At 29.0% G+C, this 20,137-nt stretch overlaps 2 protein-coding genes across 2 annotated transcripts; one reads left to right on the top strand and one right to left on the bottom strand.

Annotated features, from left to right (window-relative positions):
• Positions 1-11,218: 11,218 nt before the first annotated feature.
• On the bottom strand, positions 11,219-12,241 carry LOC125370619. The gene has a single exon (XM_048376907.1). The coding sequence runs from the start codon at positions 12,239-12,241 to the stop codon at positions 11,219-11,221; it is 1,023 nt and encodes a 340-aa protein (XP_048232864.1).
• A 51-nt stretch (positions 12,242-12,292) lies between these two features.
• On the top strand, positions 12,293-15,017 carry LOC8270692 (probable glucan 1,3-beta-glucosidase A). The gene is made up of 6 exons (XM_002533165.3): positions 12,293-12,307; positions 13,484-13,654; positions 13,742-13,908; positions 14,015-14,164; positions 14,297-14,652; positions 14,744-15,017. The coding sequence occupies exons 1-6, from the start codon at positions 12,293-12,295 to the stop codon at positions 14,929-14,931; spliced, it is 1,047 nt and encodes a 348-aa protein (XP_002533211.2). The 3' UTR covers positions 14,932-15,017.
• The last annotated feature ends 5,120 nt before the right edge of the window (positions 15,018-20,137 follow it).

A 20,137-nucleotide genomic window follows, 5' to 3' on the forward strand; every position in this document is an offset into this window, starting at 1 on the left:
TCATCCCCGACGAAGAGGTATGTTGTGAATTCGATTTCTGCAACTGACAGATGAAGTGGTATTATGAACGCACAGTGAAATTAGCTCTCTTTTCAAAAGGTTAATAACGAGATTCTTGCAGGATCTGATAACTTAGAGGAATTCTTACAACACATTCCACTTCAAATGGCAAAAAAATATGTTCAAAGATTCCTAACCCCTAAAAATGGGACGTGTCTTGTTTACATTTGTTAATAATAAAGTTGCAAGGCCTCAATATGTTCACATAATATTGTCCATTTACCACCAACTTAGTAGAGACCCAAGAAATTCAAACTTCATATATAAGGTAATTTCAATAACTTTGTCTAATCAACTGAAGCCTTTTTTGCCTAATATAATATCCCATGTCCAAGGTACCTTTTGTATGTGATTGCCATATTCAAGATATTATGATTATGTCACATAAGTTATGCATGGGATGAAAGGATTAAAAGGGTACATACATGGTGAATAAATATGATATGATGAAAGCTTACGATGGCTTAGGTTAGTGAAATTGGAAAAATAAATAAAGATTAGAAAAGGTATCTGGTGATCAAATGTTATTTGATGAAAGCTTATGATTGCTTGGATTGCTAATTCCTAGAACAAATTTTGGGTAAGATGGGTTTTCGTGAGTCTGGATTAGGTGGTGATGACTTGCATTTTTACTATACAATATTAGGTGGTTATGAATGGGGGTGCTTCAAAATATTTCAAGCCTAAAGGTGGGTCAAGATAGGGGAACCCTTTGTATCTCTACATTTTAATTTTGGCTTCGGAGGTTCTATCTCACATGTTTGATAAAGGAGTTTTGGAGGATAGACTAGAAGGTATCATAATTAAACCACATTGCCCTACATTATCTCATATTCTTTTTGCTGATGACACTATAGCTTTTAGGAGAGGAAGTATACAAAAAAAACTTACTCTAAGATGTATCTTGAATGACTATTGTAGAGCCTCGAGGCATAAGGTTAATAAGTAAAGTCTGAATCCTATTTAGTCATAATGTTCAGTCTTAGATAAAGGATAGAATTAGTGACAATCTAAATATCTAAGTATTTAGGTATTCCTTCTTCTTAGGGGCAAGCTTCCAATTTTTTAAGTGATAGAATCTTGAAATGTTCTTAAACTTGAAAAAGTAAGTTGCTATCTTATATGGGAAGAGAACTCATGGTTAAAGCGGCTATTGAGGCAATGCATTCTTATCTAATATCGGGTTTTAAGTTGCCATTTTCTATTTTAAAAGAGTTGAAAGCTTGACAGCTAAATTTTAGTAGAATAATAATGCAGAGGCAAGGAAGATTCATTAGGTTAAGTGGTATGAGATTGATAAGCCTAAAATGAAAAGAGGGATGGGCTTAAAATAACTGAAATTGTTAAAGTGGCAATGTTAATTAGCTAAAACAAAGTTGGAAGCTAGTTATAGAGGAGTTACTTTAGCTAAGCTGTTAACAGTTATTTATTATCCTCATTCAAGTTCTTTTCGTGGTTGATTTGATCTTTAGAGGTCTAGCCAAAAAATTTAGTTCTTTCCATGGAGATGTGCTCGAAATGTGTTACCAATCAAAACTAATCTCTTTTCGAATGAAGTGCAAAAATTTAGATTTGTGCTATATATGTGCTAAGGGTGTTAAGTTGGTTATGCATATGTTGCTTTTTTATGACCATACAAGAGCAACTTGGTTTGATTATGATTTGGGTTTTAGGATCAATATGGGAAGCCATAACGAATATGCAAACCGGTAATTAGAAACAATGAAGTTCTTAGAAAATAATAATCACCACGAAAACAAGATTTTAATTGCTAATAGCTTGTGAAAGGCGAGGGTTGATTAGTGCTTTTAGGGACCTTCGATTGATCCAAAATGAACCATAAGAAGGATATCTCTTGAGAGTTAAGACCTATAGTAGAAGAAATTATCTTATTCAGTGCTGATTTTGCTTTTTTTCTTTTCTTTCTTTTTTTGCTCATGTCAATGGGAATATAAAAGGGGTTGCTGATTGAATTTCTAAATCCAAAGACTTAATTTTGTGTAATTCTTATTGGCTATCTCCCCCAAGTGATTTGCAGCCTAATCTTGATTAGGATGTAAGCTCTTTTACTATTCAATGATATTCATATCATTTTTTATAAAAAAAGAAAAAGAAAGAAAAGAATAGAAGGCCTAATTATCTAAAAATTCAAACCCCTTATTTTTTTTACTTTTTACAATTTTGATCAACCCTTTAATTTTATTAATTTCATTTTAAATTTAAAGATTAATTAAAATTCCGTACCATATGATCAAATTAAATACTTGACACGTCTTTGCCTACATAATAACTATACTAGATTTTAATTTTATTTTTTCACTAAATTCAACTTTTTTTTTATGTACTTTTATTAACATAGACAACTGATATGTACCAAAAATTACAAGTCTTCTCAAATTTAGTATGGCTTCCGCATAGGTAAGCCACACTTTATAATATGAGATAGAACTACAATCAATTTTTCAAGTTAGAATAGAATTAATATAATTTAAAGATTGTTTTCTTTACCAAATAATTCAAAGATTGTTAAAAGTGCAACACAATGAATAAATTTGGATTATTCTGGTTATCACCTTTAGTTATTGCATAGTAAAAGAGATGTCTTGCAATGAGTTATTTACAGAATGTTATTTCTTTTCCTATAATTTCTAGGCTATATTTGGATATGAAGAATAACAAATTTCTATATATATATATATATATATCCTTTAAACTAAACCATATAAATTTATATTAATAAGGATTTAAAACAAATATTTATTACATAAGAAAGATTAACTAAAATATTTAAATTAAATTTATCTATATGCTATTTGAAACATTTCCAGTGGTGTAATCTTTTTACTTTATTTAATGTTTTAAAGCATGTGAAAAAAAGGGGTCTTATATCCTGCTCTTCGGAACCTGTTATATTATGCTCCGCTCTAAGTACAACATATGGCTCAGAATTCTAATGTGAGTGTCAAATGTCTGATGTATATTCTTTAAAAAATAATTTATTATTTGTTGAATATATACTGAATGTTTGCTAATTTTATTTTACGGAAAAGTAATTGTACCATAATATAAATATTTATAATATAATTTTAATTTGACGATTTTTTATTTACAAACTGTAAGGACGATCTATATTATGTTTATATTACATGTCCGTTTGAATCAATTAATGAATATAGTGTTCATTAACAAACTAATGAATATTATGTTTATGAATAATGAATGCTTATGTCAATCACAAATATATTTTAATATGCATCACAAAAATAATAAAATTAACTTTCATAAGGAATTAATATCATTTTTATCTAAAAATAATATTTCATAGTGATATTGGAACATATATAAAGTTAAAATTATTGAATTAACAAGAACAAATTAATGAACATGCATATTATAAATAACAAATATTTTCACTAAAATAATGAATATCTAAAATCTAATAAAATAAAAAATAAATATTATTATAATAAATAATGAATATTGATGTTGATCCTAAAATGTAATATTTTTGGTTATAAAATTTTTAATATTATAAAATTCTTAATTTGTCAAATGTGTAAATAATTAGTTTCATTCACTAATAATATATTTTTTTAGTATATAAAGAATTCTTAAAATTTATATTATAATAATTTTAGTAAATAATTTATTTTGTTATTTTATCAAAAGTATATAGATTTTTAATTTTTTAAAGTATGACTAATTAGAAAATTAAAAATGTCTTAATAATTATATTAATTTTTAAATTGTATTTACTTATAATACAAGATTTTCATAGATATATAAAATATATTTTAATATATGTTTTTCTTACCAAAATATTAATTTTTATAAGTAAATTTATCATATTTTTGAAAAATAAACAGCCAAATTTTTTTTTAAAAAAAAAGAAAGCGGGAAAATATTCGTGCACGTTTTCACGTAGCCCTGAACCACTAAGCAGAGTGGTCCAGGAACCAGGTGATAAATTGCCGCAAAAAAGTTATGTTTCTCTCTCGACTCACTCAAATAATCTTAAGCCTTCTTTTAGATTCAAGATCGTTGCCATTGGCGGTGGCCCTTCCTTGCTCCGCCTCTTATCCTCCTTCTATCTCTTCTTTTTCTGGTTTTCCCTCTCTCTCATCTTCTATTCATCTCTCCTTTTTTGCCTCTACTTCGACTGATCTCTTTGTTGTTTGTGTGCTTGTCCAATATTAAGATTGGTATAATAAATTATTATTTCTTTCTCATATACCGATTTATTAATTTTTATTTAATAGAGGTTTTACATTTTTTAAGCGTTATATCATTCTTTTTTTAGAATAAAACTGAAAAAGAAATTTATTTTAATTTTTATCTAACTAGACTCGTTTAAAGATATTTCTAGAGTCGATTTGTGGATTTAAAAACTTACCGAGAAGAATTTAGTAATTAATAGAAATAATTTCTTTCTCACTATTATATGCATTTTCTGATTATTGTTATTATTTTTTTATGATTAAGATGTATATCCTTAAAAGAAGTATTTATATTCTTCTGATAGAAAATAAATTTTTTACTTTAAATCTAAATTTTCAAATGTAAGATATAGAAAATATAACTTGCTTCATTCTCCTATTTTTTAGGAAATCTTCATTCCAAGAAATTCTAAAAAATATGATAAAATATTTTTTAAAAATTCAAGAGAATTTAACAAGATATTCTTACTATCGCAACTAATTTTAAAGGATAATTGTAATTGACCCATGAAATTTCTCATGTCACACTAGTTCGGATCTTACTTTTTAATATTATATTAAATATCCTCCATGGTTTGTAATTATATATTAATCTCCCTTTTTGCTAGTTATTCTTATAGTCTTGCAAACATTGGATAGTTTTAGAGTGAAAAACCTCCCTTTTGGAGCGGTTTTCAATGGCTTTTGCCACTGGAAACTTGGCCTAATTTGTATTTTCTTTTCTGTTTTGAGTGTTATATATATATATATATATATATATATATATATATATATATGTTACTGTTTGCATGTTTAATTATGTTGTTCTCTTTGTTATTATTAGTATTTTGTTACTATCTTTTGTGGTGGCAAATGGCCAGCCTTGGTTGAGTCCTATGTGTTCCGACCTCTTGCTAGCGAAAGCTCTATGGAATGCTATTTGGTGACAGTAGTTGGTGGGAGAGGGAGAAGGGCGCTGGCGACAAGCTTGGCGGTGAGAGAGAATCAGTCCAGACCAAATATAAATCCTTCTTGGCAGAAACAATCACGGTCGTTGTTGATTTCCTTCTTGCCATTTATCGCTATTATTGAGGGATGTGGAAGTTCTTGGCTACTAATAGTTTATGGATTTCATTTGAGCTCTCAATCTTTTTGGCATATTGCGAAGGCTAACGGTAGTCCATCTTTTGGCGTGGGTTTGCTTTTGCTTTACAATCATTGATCTTCATGGTAGTTGCTATGGCAGCTGTTTGTCCGTGCTCTCTACTGGTGGAATTGTGGATGGTGGTAGAGAGTTCTAGAAGGGGAGGATTAGATCAGGGGTTTAATTGTCATTTCATTTCCTATGTAGGCCTGTAGGCCGAAATTTGTATGGGTTTTAAACCTAGTTTCTTTCAACTTAAGGATGTTAAGCTTGGTTCTTACCCCTTTGGGGTTTTTAGTCTTTTAGACCTTTGGTCTAGTCATATGGTTCGTTAAGTCCAGCCTTCATGTAATTACATATTTTTACTGTTTTGGGCCTTACCCCTTATTTAATGACAGCTATTCTTTTCTTTCGACCAGAAAAAAAATTCTTTTAGTATATTAAATAAAAATAAGTGTTATTTAATATGTTTAGATTTTTGTAGGATTAAATTAATGCTTAAAAATAAAAGACATAATCAAGCAAAAGAATATTAAATTTATTTTTTCAATTAGACACTAATAATAATTTGTGCTAAAAATAAAATTTTATTCTTATTTGATAATAAAATTAATTTTGGACGAGTTTGATACTTGATAATAAATTTAATGATCAACTATAATATTAAATTTTCAGTTTAGTCATTCAACTAACACAGAAGGAAGTAGTAGTTAGTTTTATTAAAACTCAATGGGATTTTGATATACTAAAAAAAATATAAGGACCGACTTGTATTAGACCAGACCTTAGAGTACATAATATTTAACTCTTTGTAAAAAATACATTTCAAAAGTATATAGCATCCATAGATTGAACCTAGGTTAATACTCCTTGATAAACAAATGCTTAGCCAAGCTATCCACAATGAAATGATACTTTTTACATCGACTTATATATAAGAATTTGATAAGTTCGGTTTTATCATTTTTTTTTACCATAAAAATGAACTAAAACAGAATATACAAATTGTCTTAAAATGAAAATTAAAAATTAAAATAAATTTTGGTTTAATTCAGTTTTTCGGTTCAAACAGAATAGTGCATACTCCTATTATGGAGGCTTAAATAGTGTTAATGGCCAAAATATGATAGTGACAGGCGATGAGTTGTTTAGAAAAATAAAAAAAATAAAAAAGAATGAGACCAAAAATGGTATTAATTCTTAGTAATTTTATTATGGTTTTAGTAAAATAATGTATGACTAAATGTCTTTTATTATTTGGTATACATTATAGTGGGTATTCGTATTAATAAAGAATAATTAAGAATTTTTAAAACATTGAGAGTAAAAATGAGATAAAATAAAGTATAAGGATTTAATTATCTTTTCCCAGATTTTTCAAGGGATTTTATGTATCTTTTGTAGAAAAAGAAAATCAAAGAAATAACCAGTCAACGACAACTTACTGTTTAGGAGGTAGCCAGTAATTCTAATTAAGAGCTAAGATTAAAAAGAACTAATCCAACGATGAAAAGTGGGCTGGTGCACCTATACAGCGGTGCACTATAAAATGACCAAAAAGTTCTATACAGCAATCTTCACGGCAATTAGTCTCCATGACTGTATTCAGAAAAAAGAATCTTATATACCAATCTTCACGGCAATTACTCTCTACAGTGAACTAAAAGCCACATCTGTAAAAGGTCCAAAAGTAAAGAAAAATTCACAATAAATTAAAAATGAAAATCAATATGAAACATTAGGGAGTACTAATATTTGTATTCATTAAATTCTTCTATTACATCTAATTACAGTTACAATGTTAAGCATCATATTTTAATTTATACCAATTCTTAGATGTCACGTATTATTTTTTTATAAAATTATTTTATTAATTAAAAAATAATTTTAAAATATTCAGTTTTATAAAAATATTATACATCACATTAGACAAATAAAAACTGAGCGAATTTTAAAATTCTTTTAAGGTATTGTAGTTAGGATGCCGTAATTAGTTATTAGTCATTAAATTATATAAAATTAATCTTGGCTATTAATATTTTGTAAATTTTTATTTATTTATTTTTTTTACTTATTAACATGTAACTAGTAATACAAGTTATTTTCTTTGTAATATCCTAAAACTTAAAATATATATTAAGTTTTTTCTTTTAATTTTATTATGTTTCTCTCTTTTCTTTCTGAAATCATCAATTATATATTTCATCAATAGTAGTGAACAATTTAGAGGTAAAAAACAAGGAAAAGCTTTACAATGGTATCTATATATACACAAAGTTCACTTGCTATCTAAGAAAGAAAGAGAAAAATATCTTTTATTTTATAGCGAGAATAAAGGACAGAAAAAATAACAGAAAATGTCAGAGAATCATAGAATGGAATGATGTGCAGGGAATGATGCCGTTGTAACAGAATGGAGGAAATGCTTCTAGAATATGCAGAGTCTTCTAGAAGATAGTATAATTCTACATCCCCCCTTCAAGTTGGAGATTGGTGGAGATCAAACAATCCCAACTTGAGCAACAAGTGTTTGAACTGAGGAGCAGCCAGAGATTTTGTGAAGATGTCTGCTGGTTGTTGTTGAGAAGGAATATGTGTGGGATAAACAAAGCCTTGCTTATACTGATCTCTGACTAAATGGCAATCGATGTCCAGATGTTTGGTTCTCTCATGAAAAACTGGGTTGGCTGTTATATGGAGAGCTGCTCTGTTGTCACACCAGAGTGGGATGGGAGTGTGGACATCGATGTTAAAATCTTTAAGAACATATGAGATCCATTGTAGCTCACAAATGCTTCTGCAGAAGATCTTGATACTGTCGTTTGCTTCTTGATTTTCCAGCTAATGAGTGAAGGACCAAGGAAAACGCAGAAGCCAGTTAAGGACCTCTTAGAATCCATGCAGGATGCCCAATCTGCATCACTGAATGCTTGTAACTGCAGGTTATTGTTGTTAGAATAGAGGAGACCGAAGGAAGGACTACCTTTAAGGTATTTGAGAAGATGAAGAGCTGCAACCCAATGTGTTTCACATGGTGAGTTAACAAATTGACTAAGTTGCTGGACAGAGTAGGTTATATCTGGCCTACTGATGTTTAAATAGAGTAATTTTCCAATAAGCCTCTTGTACTTTTCTGGTTCTGACAAAAGAGGACCAAAAGCAGAATGTAACTTTAGACCTTTGGGCAAGGGAGTAGTAGCAGGCTTTGCACCCAGTAGACCAACATCTGAAAGAATGTCTAGCAAATATTTTCTTTGATTTATCACAGTTCCTTGAGAGCCTCTTGCTATTTCAAGCCCCAGAAAGTATTTGGCATGACCAAGATCTTTAATGGTGAACTGTTTATCCAGGTATCATTTCATAAAAGCAATATCAGATTCTGAAGTTCCAGTTATCAGAATGTCATCAACATAAATAATCAGAACTGTGAAGATGTCTGAAGTTTGTTTGATGAACAAGCAATTGTCAAATGTTGACTGTCTGAAACCAGCAGCCTTCACTTTATCACAGAATTCAGCATTCCATTGCCTTGATGCTTGTTTCAGAACATATAGGGACCTTTTTAACTTGCAGACTGTATTCTCTTTGGCTTGAGAGTATCCCTCTAGGAGTGTCATGTAGACTTCTTCTTCAAAAAAACCATGCAAAAAAGCATTGTTTATGTCTAGTTGGTGAATAGGCCAAGACTTTGCAGTGGCAATGACAATAAAGATTCTGACAGTAACAATCTTTGCTACTGGTGAGAAGCTTTCAAAATAATCAATTCCTTCCAATTGGTGAAAACCCTTTACCACTAGCCTGGCTTTGTGTCTATCCACAGTACCATCTGGCTTCAGTTTGAGCTTGAAAACCCATTTACAACTGATAGCCTTCTTATCAGTTGGTAATTCCACCAAATCCCAAGTGCCATTTTTCTCTAAAGCTTGTAGTTCATTCTCCATAGCTAATCTCCAAGATTGATCAGTACAGGCTTGTTTATATGAAACTGGTTCCTGCATATTAGATACATTTGCCAAAAAGGATGCATATTTTTGTGATAGGTTTGTGGTTTGTGAAAAAGGAAAAGTGTTAGGTGTGTATTGAGTCAAATTCTTTATTTTAATTTGAGTGTTGAGAGTTGGCACAGTGGTGAGGTTGGTGACATAGTCTTTTAGCCATGAAGGCTTACTTTTGATTCTGGTACTTTGTTTGGTAGGTGCTGGTGCAGTGATGACTATGGGATTTTGAGTGTGATCAGAAGAAGTGGGAGAATTTTGGGGTTCAAGTGTTTGCTCTAAGTTATTTTCAGTTGGTGTTTGAATATTAGGAGAAGGGAAATCAAGGCTTTCATCTATAGCAATAGGAAGAGGATTCTCATCATGGATACTCTTATTTTCAGAAAAAGGAAAAATAGATTCATAAAATTTTACATGCCTTGAAACATAGATTTTGTGATTTTCTAAGTTATAAACTTTTTAACCTTTCTGACCATGACTATGGCCAATGAAAAAACATTTGTAAGCTCTTTGTTCAAATTTGTCTCTATTTGGATGAGTATTTGTCATAAAACACAGACAACCAAAAGTTTTAAAATCTGTATAGTTAGGGGTAGTTTTATGTAGCTGTTCATATGGAGTTTTCCATTGTAAAATGGAAGATGGTGTTCTGTTTATGATGTGGGTTGCCATAAGTATTGAGCTACCCCAGAATTTTTTTGGTAAACAAGATTGGAACATTAAGGCCCTAGCTACTTGTAGCAGATGTTTATGTTTTCTCTCAACAACTCCATTTTGTTGTGGAGTATAGGGACAAGATTTTTGATGATTTATACCTCTTTCAGTTAGGAGTTTTTGAAATTCAGAGTTAGTGAACTCAGTTCCATTGTCACTACGAACAGTTTTAATAACCTTTTCATGTTGATTTTGAATCATATTGATGAAATGAGAGAATATGGAGGTGGTAAGAGTTTTATTAGCCATAAGAAAAGTCCATGTGGCTCTGGAAAAATCATCTACAATAGTAAGAACATATCTTGCTCCCTCTATAGATTGAAGCTTGTAAGGACCCCAAATGTCTAAGTGAATGAGACTGAAAGATTCTTTAGTGGTAGTTTGACTGATCTGAAAAGGTAAACGATGTTGCTTTGATTTATGACAAATTTCACATCTAAGAAGATCTTTTAATTTTAAGTTATGGAAAAATTCATCATGCTGCAAAACACTTATAGGACAATGTCCAAAACGATTATGCCATAAAACATGTTTTGAAGGAGAAATTTTTTTATTGATGACTGCAGTACAAGATAGAACGTTTCTTTCAGAATTTAAAAATAACTTTGAAACATTACACTTTGAATTCTTAAAACTAAGAGTATCCAGGATGTAGAGGCTTCCTAGAGCTTTTTCTGTGGCCAGTATAGTTTTAGTCTGAAGGTCCTGCAAAGTGCAATCAGTGGGTGTAAAGATACATTCAAGCTGAGCAGTCTTAGCAAGTTTATGAACAGAGATGAGATTGAATTTAAAACTTGGTATGTAAAGAACATCATTCAAAGTAATTTTGTTTTCCAGGTTTATGTTTCCAATACTATCAATATACCTGATAGTGCCATCAGGTAAGAAAACAGGGGTAGGTCTATGTGATGGTTTAAGATGTTTAAAAAAAAATTTAGTTCCAGTCATGTGATTAGTGGCTCCAGTATCCAATATCCAGGCACCAGTTTCAGATAAATTAGCAGTACTTGAAGCAATACTTAAAGCAAATTTTAGTTGAGAATCTTTACCTGCATAGCCATCCATCATAGCAAGATTCATGAAATTACCTTCTGTGAGTACTTTCCCTTTCATCGCCTTTGAATTTCTTGTTGAACCAGACTTGCAATGTCATCTTGCCTGTTCTTCTTTCCTTCCTCCTTTCCTTCAGAATCATAGTCTAAAGGACTATCAACCATGTTAGCTGTAGCCTTCAGTGTTCCTTTCTTTTGTTGGTCTTTTAGCTCTTTGAACCAATCTGGATAGCCATGAAGTTTGAAACAAGATTCCTTTAAGTGACCCTTCTGTTTGCAATGCTCACACTGTTGTTTTTCTTTATCCTTCTTGTTAAGAACCTTGGAAAAGAAAGGTTTTTCCTGAAAACTTCCTTGAGTCTTAACCATCAAACCAGTTCCTTCTATATGCTCATTGAAATTGATGTGAACCTCCTTCTGCTTTTCCACACTAAGCATCATAGAGTATGCACGATTAACAGAGGGAAAAGGTTCCATGACCAAGATCTGATTCTTGGTATTATTATAGCAATCATTTAAACCCATCAGAAATTGCATCAGCCTATTCATGGAGTGCAGATCAGATACAACCTTTGATGCACCACAAGAACAAGCTGGCAAGGGCAATAAACAGGCAAATTCATCCCATAGGAGTTTAAGCCTGGTGTAGTAAGTAGAAACTGATTCATTTCCTTGTGAAACTGAGGAAATTTCTCTTTGAAGTTGATATAGGAGAGGCCCATTACTTTCTCCATAGCGCTCTGCTATCTCATCCCATAGCTCCTTTGCAGTAGTTGTATAGAGAAAACCATCAACTATCTCTTTAGAAATGGAGTTTAAGATCCAGGAGGTTACCACGTAGTTAACTCTGGTCCAAGTTTCAAATTCAAGACTTTCTTCATCAGGGATAGGAATCTTCCCATTAACAAATCCGAGCTTCATTTTTGCTCCCAAAGCAATCTTCATCGATCTGCTCCATGTAAGAAAATTAATTCTTGTTAATGGTGCTGTTACCAGAACCATACCAGGATGATCAGAACCTTGAAGGAGAAAAGGATCTCCATTACTGGTTCTATTAGTTGGGTTATCACTATCAGCCATGATAGCAAAAGAAAAGGTTATTCAGGCACCTGATCTTGGTGCTCTGATACCATGAACAATTTAGAGGTAAAAAACAAGGAAAAGCTTTACAATGGTATCTATATATACACAAAGTTCACTTGCTATCTAAGAAAGAAAGAGAAAAATATCTTTGCCATTTCGTATAGCGAATAAAGGACAGAAAGAATAACAGAAAATGTCAGAGAATCATAGAATGGAATGATGTGCAGGGAATGATGCCGTTGTAACAGAATGGAGGAAATGCTTCTAGAATATGCAGAGTCTTCTAGAAGATAGTATAATTCTACAAGTAGTTAAATTGAAGGTTTTAATTTGTTCAATCATTTAACAAGAGTTTCTTTTATATTTAAATATCCTATTAGTTTCTTTTTTACTTTGTTAATTTAAAGCAAAATATATTTGTTTTAGAATAACAATTGAGATTGTTAAGAAATATGCATGAGTTGTTTAAATTTTAGATTTAGATTGATTTAAAAGGTTTAATATATATTATGTATGATATAATTTCATAGTTCTTAGGTCATTATATTTTGTTATATATTTTTTAAAATTTATAATTTTTTTGCCTTTTTTTCTATCAGGTTGAATTTTCTGAGATCATATTATTTATTGTAATATAAATATTGTGTGAATTAGAAATATTTAAGTTTTAACTTACTTAAAATCGTAAGTCAATCAACCAACTATTTATTTAACGACAGAAGTATAATATTAAATTAATATATAATATATAATATATATAGTATAATAAATTAATATATATATATATATACTATAATATAGTACAATAATAAATTAATAGATAATATATATTATTAATTATTATATATTATTTAATTTTATTATATTAGTAATATAACTAATAATTAATATTAAATAATACTTAATCTAATATTAAATAAATTAATAATATAATAATAAATAATTTTATATAATTAATTTATAATAATCTTATAATAATCTAATACTTTTTTTTTTAGGAACACTTTCTCTTTGTGGTATTTCATCATTGGCCTATTTTTGGTCCAAAGATGAAATTCTTAATGATAGTTGGTTGTATTCACCAGTTTTTTGCAATAATAGTTTTAAATGTTCATTTAAGAAATTACAGTGACAAAACAAACAGTTCATTTTATTCAATATCTTTATGGAGTAAAGAAGGATCAAAAATAGCAATTCAAGAAACTGAAGGTTTATTGGTTTGCTTATGCTTGTGACTAGGTGGAATCAGAGACGCTCATAACAGCAAATTACGGAGGCTCAAGTTGGGAAGACAATGATCCATCTGTCTTCACAATGAATCTCAATGGCGGTAAGAATATGGCACAACTACGAGGTGAATACCAAATAACTAATGGCTATGGTCCTGAAATAGCCCCTCGAGTCATGCAGGTAAATTATGCAAATTGCATAAAAATTGTGCAAATTGTTGACTATATATAGAACCCCGTGCATGCTGATATGACTCCTGCTTTATAGACTCACTGGAAAGAATGGATTACTGAGGAGGATTTCAGATTTATGCGGTCAAAATGTATAAATGCTGTGAGAATCCCAGTTGGATGGTGGATAGCTTATGATCCACCACCAAAGCCTTTTATTGGAGGTTCACTGCAAGCCTTAGACAATGCTTTCAATTGGGCAGGGTAAGTTCAAGTGGATGATCATTTCATTGTCACTTATTTGAAGAATGACCATACATATATAGTCTCTGATCCTTCCTGGTTAATTATTGATAAAACAATTGGACAGGAAGTACGGGATGAAGGTAATTGTGGATTTGCATGCAGCTAAAGGTTCACAAAACGGAAATGATCACAGCGCCGCAAGGGATGGCTTTCAGGAATGGGGAGATTCAAACATACAAGAGACAGTAGATGTCATAGACTTCCTAGCAGAAAGGTTTAGGAATAATAACATGTTCTAATGCTACCATATATATTTTACCCAACCCATTTTCTTAAATGGTTTATAGAACTTAAGGCATGATCTAGCCTGAAATCTAATGCGTCGACCTTGCTGTATATGAATCAGATACGCGAATGATCCAAGTCTTGCAGCAATTGAGTTGATGAATGAGCCTTTGGCCCCTGGTATCCGTCTAGGAACACTTATGAAGTACTATCAAGCAGGTTATGATGCTGTAAGAAAGCACACCCAAAGTGCTTATGTGATCCTTTCAAACAGACTAGGACCTCATAAACCAGCTGAACTCCTCTCATTTGCAAGCCAGTTCAGTCGTGTAGTCATTGATGTGCATTACTACAATCTATTCGATGACAGTTTGTTTAGAGGAAAAAAGGCAAAATGGAACATTAATTACATTAGGAATGTTCGGGGCAATGAACTCCAAGTTCTAAGCACCACGAATGGCGTCCTCAATTTTGTTGGTAAGTCCAAAATCATCGTTACATTTGTTAATAGTTAAAACCCCTTTCCTAATCTTTAAAATCTTGTGGCTTAACCATTAAAAATTTATAGGGGAATGGACAGGAGAATGGGAAGTAGAGGATGCATCACTGCAGGATTATCAAAATTTTATTAATGTACAGCTAGAAGTGTATGATAGAGCTTCATGGGCATATTGGGCATACAAACTTGAAAACCCTGACAGAAATCACTGGAGCTTCAAGTGGATGATTGAGAACGGCTACATGAAAGTTAATTAGGCCTCTTTTCTGAACATATAAGGGATGAAGCTAGTTATGTAACAAAAGGAATAAGAAGCAAACTCATGTTTGGCATTTGATTCTAGGAGCTTAACTTAAGTTTGGACCAATCATCTAATGTTTTTGAATGTCTGATTTCTATATATTATGAAGATCATTGTGTTCTTTGTATTTGGCTTGGAATTGTGCTTAATTCTCAATTCTTTGAAGCAGGTGCTCTTGTTTTATTGGCAAGTCATTATCATAATACTTGTAGTACATAAAGGAAAGCCTCATTGTGAAAGATAAAGAATAGTGAATTACTAAAATTGACAGTGGAACCTGATTTTGATTCATTAAACTTACAACTTGTTAAAGTTGGATTTTGTCATTTGCCCGTTTTCTTGTCTGCAAGACCAATGTAATGGATGAAGTGCACCAATCTGTCAATTGCAAAGAAAAAAGCAGAAGAATATCTAATAGAAACATACCCGATAAAGAATTCCAACAAACTATGGCTAGTTATTTTTAATTTGTACAATGATTCCCAATTTTCTGTTCCTTAATTCGCAGCAGGTAAATGCACAACACTCTTGCAATTAAATTCAATGGACCTCGATCCTTGACTTTCACAAACCCAAACAAGAAGAAGACAACATTGATTTTTCAGTTGTTAATTTGTAGAAAAGAACAGAGTAATTCCTGCATCAATTAAAATCAGAACATCAATGAATTTATCTGATCCATGAATTTCTTATCGTTTGATCATGATATGATTATCGAACTTCCCTTACTGCTATAAGGTGAATTCAAGCAATACTCTGTTGATGGTTGAACAAGTTTGCTGTTTGTTCAATTAATTCTCTGTCTATGTCATTTTTTTCTTCTTTTCTGTGGTTTCCACTGTTACTTTGTTTTAAAACAAAGTGATTTAATTTTGTTTTGAATGCCATTTTTATTTAGGTCAAATCTGATCCGTTAAAATTTATACCGATAGATGACCGATAACTCTTAACTTTTTGCATAAATACGAAAGTAATTATTATTTTATAAAAAAATAACAATTCTCTTATTTTTTTTTACAAATTATACTAATTTTTTTTAAGTATTACTACTTACAAAAAAATAAATGATATTTTGAAAAATTAATTATTTTTGTGAAATTTAATAATTTATTTATAAAAAATTAATAAATTTTTAAAAAGTATAAAATCTTTTCGTAATCACAGTCAATCTCCTTCATATTCTTTCGCAAATTATACTAATTTTTCATAGGTATTGTTACTTACAAAAAATAAATAATATTATGAAAAATAATTAATTTTATAAAATTTAATAATTTATAAACAGATTGACAAACTTACTAATTTAAGAAAAAATATTAAATTTTATACTAATTTAAAAATTGTTCCCTTAAGTAAGTAATGATTTGTACTAATTTTTCACAACTGTTAATACTTACGGAAAATAAATGATACTACGATGATTTTTTTAAAAAATCTAATAATTTATGAAAAATTGATAAAATTAAAAAAATATTAAATTATTTGTAATTTTAAATTTATTGCTAATTTATAAAAAATAATAATGTTTTTGATATTTTTTATAAATTATACTAATTTTCGAAATTGTTACTGCTTGCAGAAAAATGAATGATATTATAAAAAAATAATTATTTTGTGAAATTTAATAATTTATGAAAAATTAAAAAATTTATAAAAAATATTAATTTTTTCACAATTATAAAATTTATATTATGAAAAATAATTATTTATGAAAAATTGATAAATTTAGAAAAATATTAAATTTTTTATAATTTAAAATTTATTACTAAATTATAGAAAATGACAATCTTTATTTTTTTTCACAAATTATACTAATCTTTTTATAAATTATAAGAATGTATAAATATTTTAGAACTATTTTATGTTACTTTATTAAATTTCATTGTAATTAATAATTTGTAATTTCGGATAATTAAAAAATTAATTTTAAAATTATAAAAAATATATTATGTATTATAATCTAATTAATTTTCTAAATTAAATTATGATTATTTTATTTTAAAATAAAGAAACCATCGCAATTTCTTTTATTAGGGAAAAACAAAATCAGTTCTTTCTCATTCTTCTTGCGCCCGGTAAGAGAGAAAGAAAATCGTTATGCTATTGTGCGTCTAAGGAGGCATGGCATGTAACAGTGCCCTAATATAAATGCAATTAAGTTATTAATTGCTGAGAAAAACAATCATAAGGACAAAAGATGCCGACGCTTCTAAAAGACAAAAGTATCTGTGTCAATTAGTTCTCTCTATGGACACGTGCCCAAGATGTGTTTGACACCCGCTCAAATTGTTAAAATATTTTATTATTATATTTTCTATATTTATAATAAAATTAATGAATTATCAACTATATAAAAAAAGTAATTATTTTTTATTTTTATTATAAAAGTACAATTTTATTGTATAGAAATAAAAATAAACATTTATAATTTTCATTTTTTAAAATAATGGCTCCTTCTACTTAAACTAGATTCTATGTTAGATATATTTAAAATATAATTTTAATAATTTTAATAATAATAAAATAAAATTAAAATAATAAAAATCAGATTAAATAGCAATTTAATCCCTTAAATTTACATAAATTTTCAATTAGTTTTAAAGTTAATTTTTTTTTTCTAATTAGTCCATAATATCTACAAATATAATTAACGTTAACAAAATTAAAATATAAAACATATACTTTAAGAATTTATTTCAAATAATAAATGATAATATAAAATAAAATAAATTTTATGCATATGAAATATATAGTTACTTTTATTATTGTATTATTTAAACTTGAATAAATATTTTATGTTTTATTTATTTATAATAAATATTTATTTTAATTAGTGTGTCTCAAGCCTTGTCTCAATTTTTAGAAATAGTAATATGAATGTGTGTGTATTGTATTATTTCACTAAATGCTTCTTAGTTTCTCATCTATCTCCGTTTACGTTTACTTGATTTGGGAGTACAAAACTCGTGGTTTTATTTATTGAAAAATAAAATCAAAACCTAGAAGTCTCTCATCCTCTAAATAATTCAAAACTCGTGCCCTCCACTACGGTTCTTATTTCCCTTTTTCTTTTTGATTATGTCCATGTCTGGGAACTTTTCTAAATATTTGGAGTACAATACATAAATAGTATTGCAATTATAAATAAAAATTAATAGTATTTTTTCTCTCAATTAAGAATTAAATAATATTTTTTAGTTATTTTGTACTGATGTGGCAGTCAAATTTTTCAGTAAATAGCATGTTAATTTATTTAATATATCAATTTATTTTAATTTGACATATTGAATTGATATATTAGACAAAATAACATGATATTTGATAAGAAATTTGGATACTACATCAGCACAAAATAACCAAAAAGTACATAAAACAATGAGAAAATGTGTAAATATCGTTGCCTGATTCATTAATGGAGAGAAGGAGTACTATTAAATTTAATGGCAAAAAGAAGTACTATTAAATTTAATTTATGAGTTGCAATTCCAAGTGGATACATTAAACATAATTGTGATACTATTTATGCATTTTACCCTACAGATTTAATTTAGAAAGAAATATAAAAATATATATTGGATGGTTTTATAGGTTTCAATTTTTAGTATGTATTTTTTTTTAAACAAAAAGAAATATGTGGTTAAAAATTATGATAAGAAAAGTTATCTCACTATTAATAAATATTAATTTGCATGATTCAACTATTTTTATTATGATAAGTCATTATTATTATTATAGTGCACGTGTCTGAAAGCATGAGTTTACAGCTTAACAATTCTCAATTTTATTATATGAGTTTAGAGCTTAACAACTTTCAATTTTATTATTTGACCGTTAAAACTGTAATTTAAATGTCACTGATCTGATAAGATTTATTTGACATTAAGCAATAATGTTTTGAAGTATTAAATTTTAAATCCATATTATCAAATACAGATAATATAACAATGATTGTTGATTAGAATAAAGATAGTTGTTGCGAATGACCACTTTTAAAAATAAAGTATTTCATTTTATAAAATTTGTTAACCACATATGTCTTTTATATTTGAAAAATCTTATGTACTAAGAATTGTGAAATTATAGAAGGATATTGTAGCTTTTTATAAGCATATATCCATTTAATTTATTTTAGTTGCCTAATTTCTCAATTCCATGTAAATAAACCTTGGGAAGATAAATGCACAAGCGAGCATGAATCTTTTATGTTTTTTTTTTCTTTCTTAGTATCAAGCGAGCATGAATCTAATACCTAGAAATAAGAGCGAAATTGAGCAACGTAGAGATAACAGAGTATCAGTTTTCGACTAATTCTAACTATCAAATAAACAATATAAGTGAATTAGAGTGTTAAAAAAAATTAGAGAGAAAGAAGCAGAGAAGATTTGCTTTCACCATTTAGATTTAAATGAGGAAAAAAAAATATTTAGAGAGAATTACTACGGTAGCCTAAGTTTTAGATGGAGAAGGTGTTTTCTCTTTTTTTATTTTTTTTTATTTTCTATAAAGGATTTATTTTAAGAGAAATATATTTTTTTATTTGTTTGTTTTGTTTATGTTAGGTTTAGAAATCAATTTGCCCCTGCAATTCGGAATCAATGGTTAATTTAATCCACCAACTAGGTAAAACGGCCAATTTAGACTATATTCTTATAAAATTAAGAGATTAAATTTCATGCATCATGCCAAGCAAACAAAGTTTAGTTAAAGAACCTAATGAATAAGTAAATTTTATTTTAATCCTTAAAACTTTATATTAATATTTATTATATATATATATATATATCTAGTTAGTCTAATTAATCTAGAGTGTTTTAAGTAATTTTTTTTTTGATATATAAAATAGAGAAGAACATATTATTAAATTGCAAACTACCAAAACCAGAAGGCTTACCAATACATCCAAAAATATATACACCCAAGCGGCCTAATAATATAGGACTCAAACAAACAAATACCAAACAGACAAAGAAAGTTGCATTAGATAAGTTAGAACAGAAACGCAAACTATTAAAATGCAACAGCAACTTAACAAGCTTTAATTTCTAAGGAAAAGCAATGAAAGAAAGGCCATTTTCGGTCCATTTCTAAGGAAAAGCAATAAATTGATCACAGCACATGTGCGAGTAAAAGCCATGCAATCGAGTAACTTCGTCTTTGAACTG

This window comes from Ricinus communis, chromosome 7 (genome assembly GCF_019578655.1).
Source record: "Ricinus communis isolate WT05 ecotype wild-type chromosome 7, ASM1957865v1, whole genome shotgun sequence".
In the NCBI taxonomy this organism is placed as follows: domain Eukaryota; kingdom Viridiplantae; phylum Streptophyta; class Magnoliopsida; order Malpighiales; family Euphorbiaceae; genus Ricinus; species Ricinus communis.

Excerpts from the sequence above, each read along its gene's own strand:
- LOC125370619 (XM_048376907.1), bottom strand. The coding sequence starts at position 12,241 with ATGGCTGATAGTGATAACCCAACTAATAGAACCAGTAATGGAGATCCT.
- LOC8270692 (XM_002533165.3), top strand. Across the intron at positions 13,655-13,741 it reads TAGCCCCTCGAGTCATGCAG|ACTCACTGGAAAGAATGGAT; the intron begins GTAAATTATGCA and ends CCTGCTTTATAG. Across the intron at positions 13,909-14,014 it reads AATGCTTTCAATTGGGCAGG|GAAGTACGGGATGAAGGTAA; the intron begins GTAAGTTCAAGT and ends ACAATTGGACAG.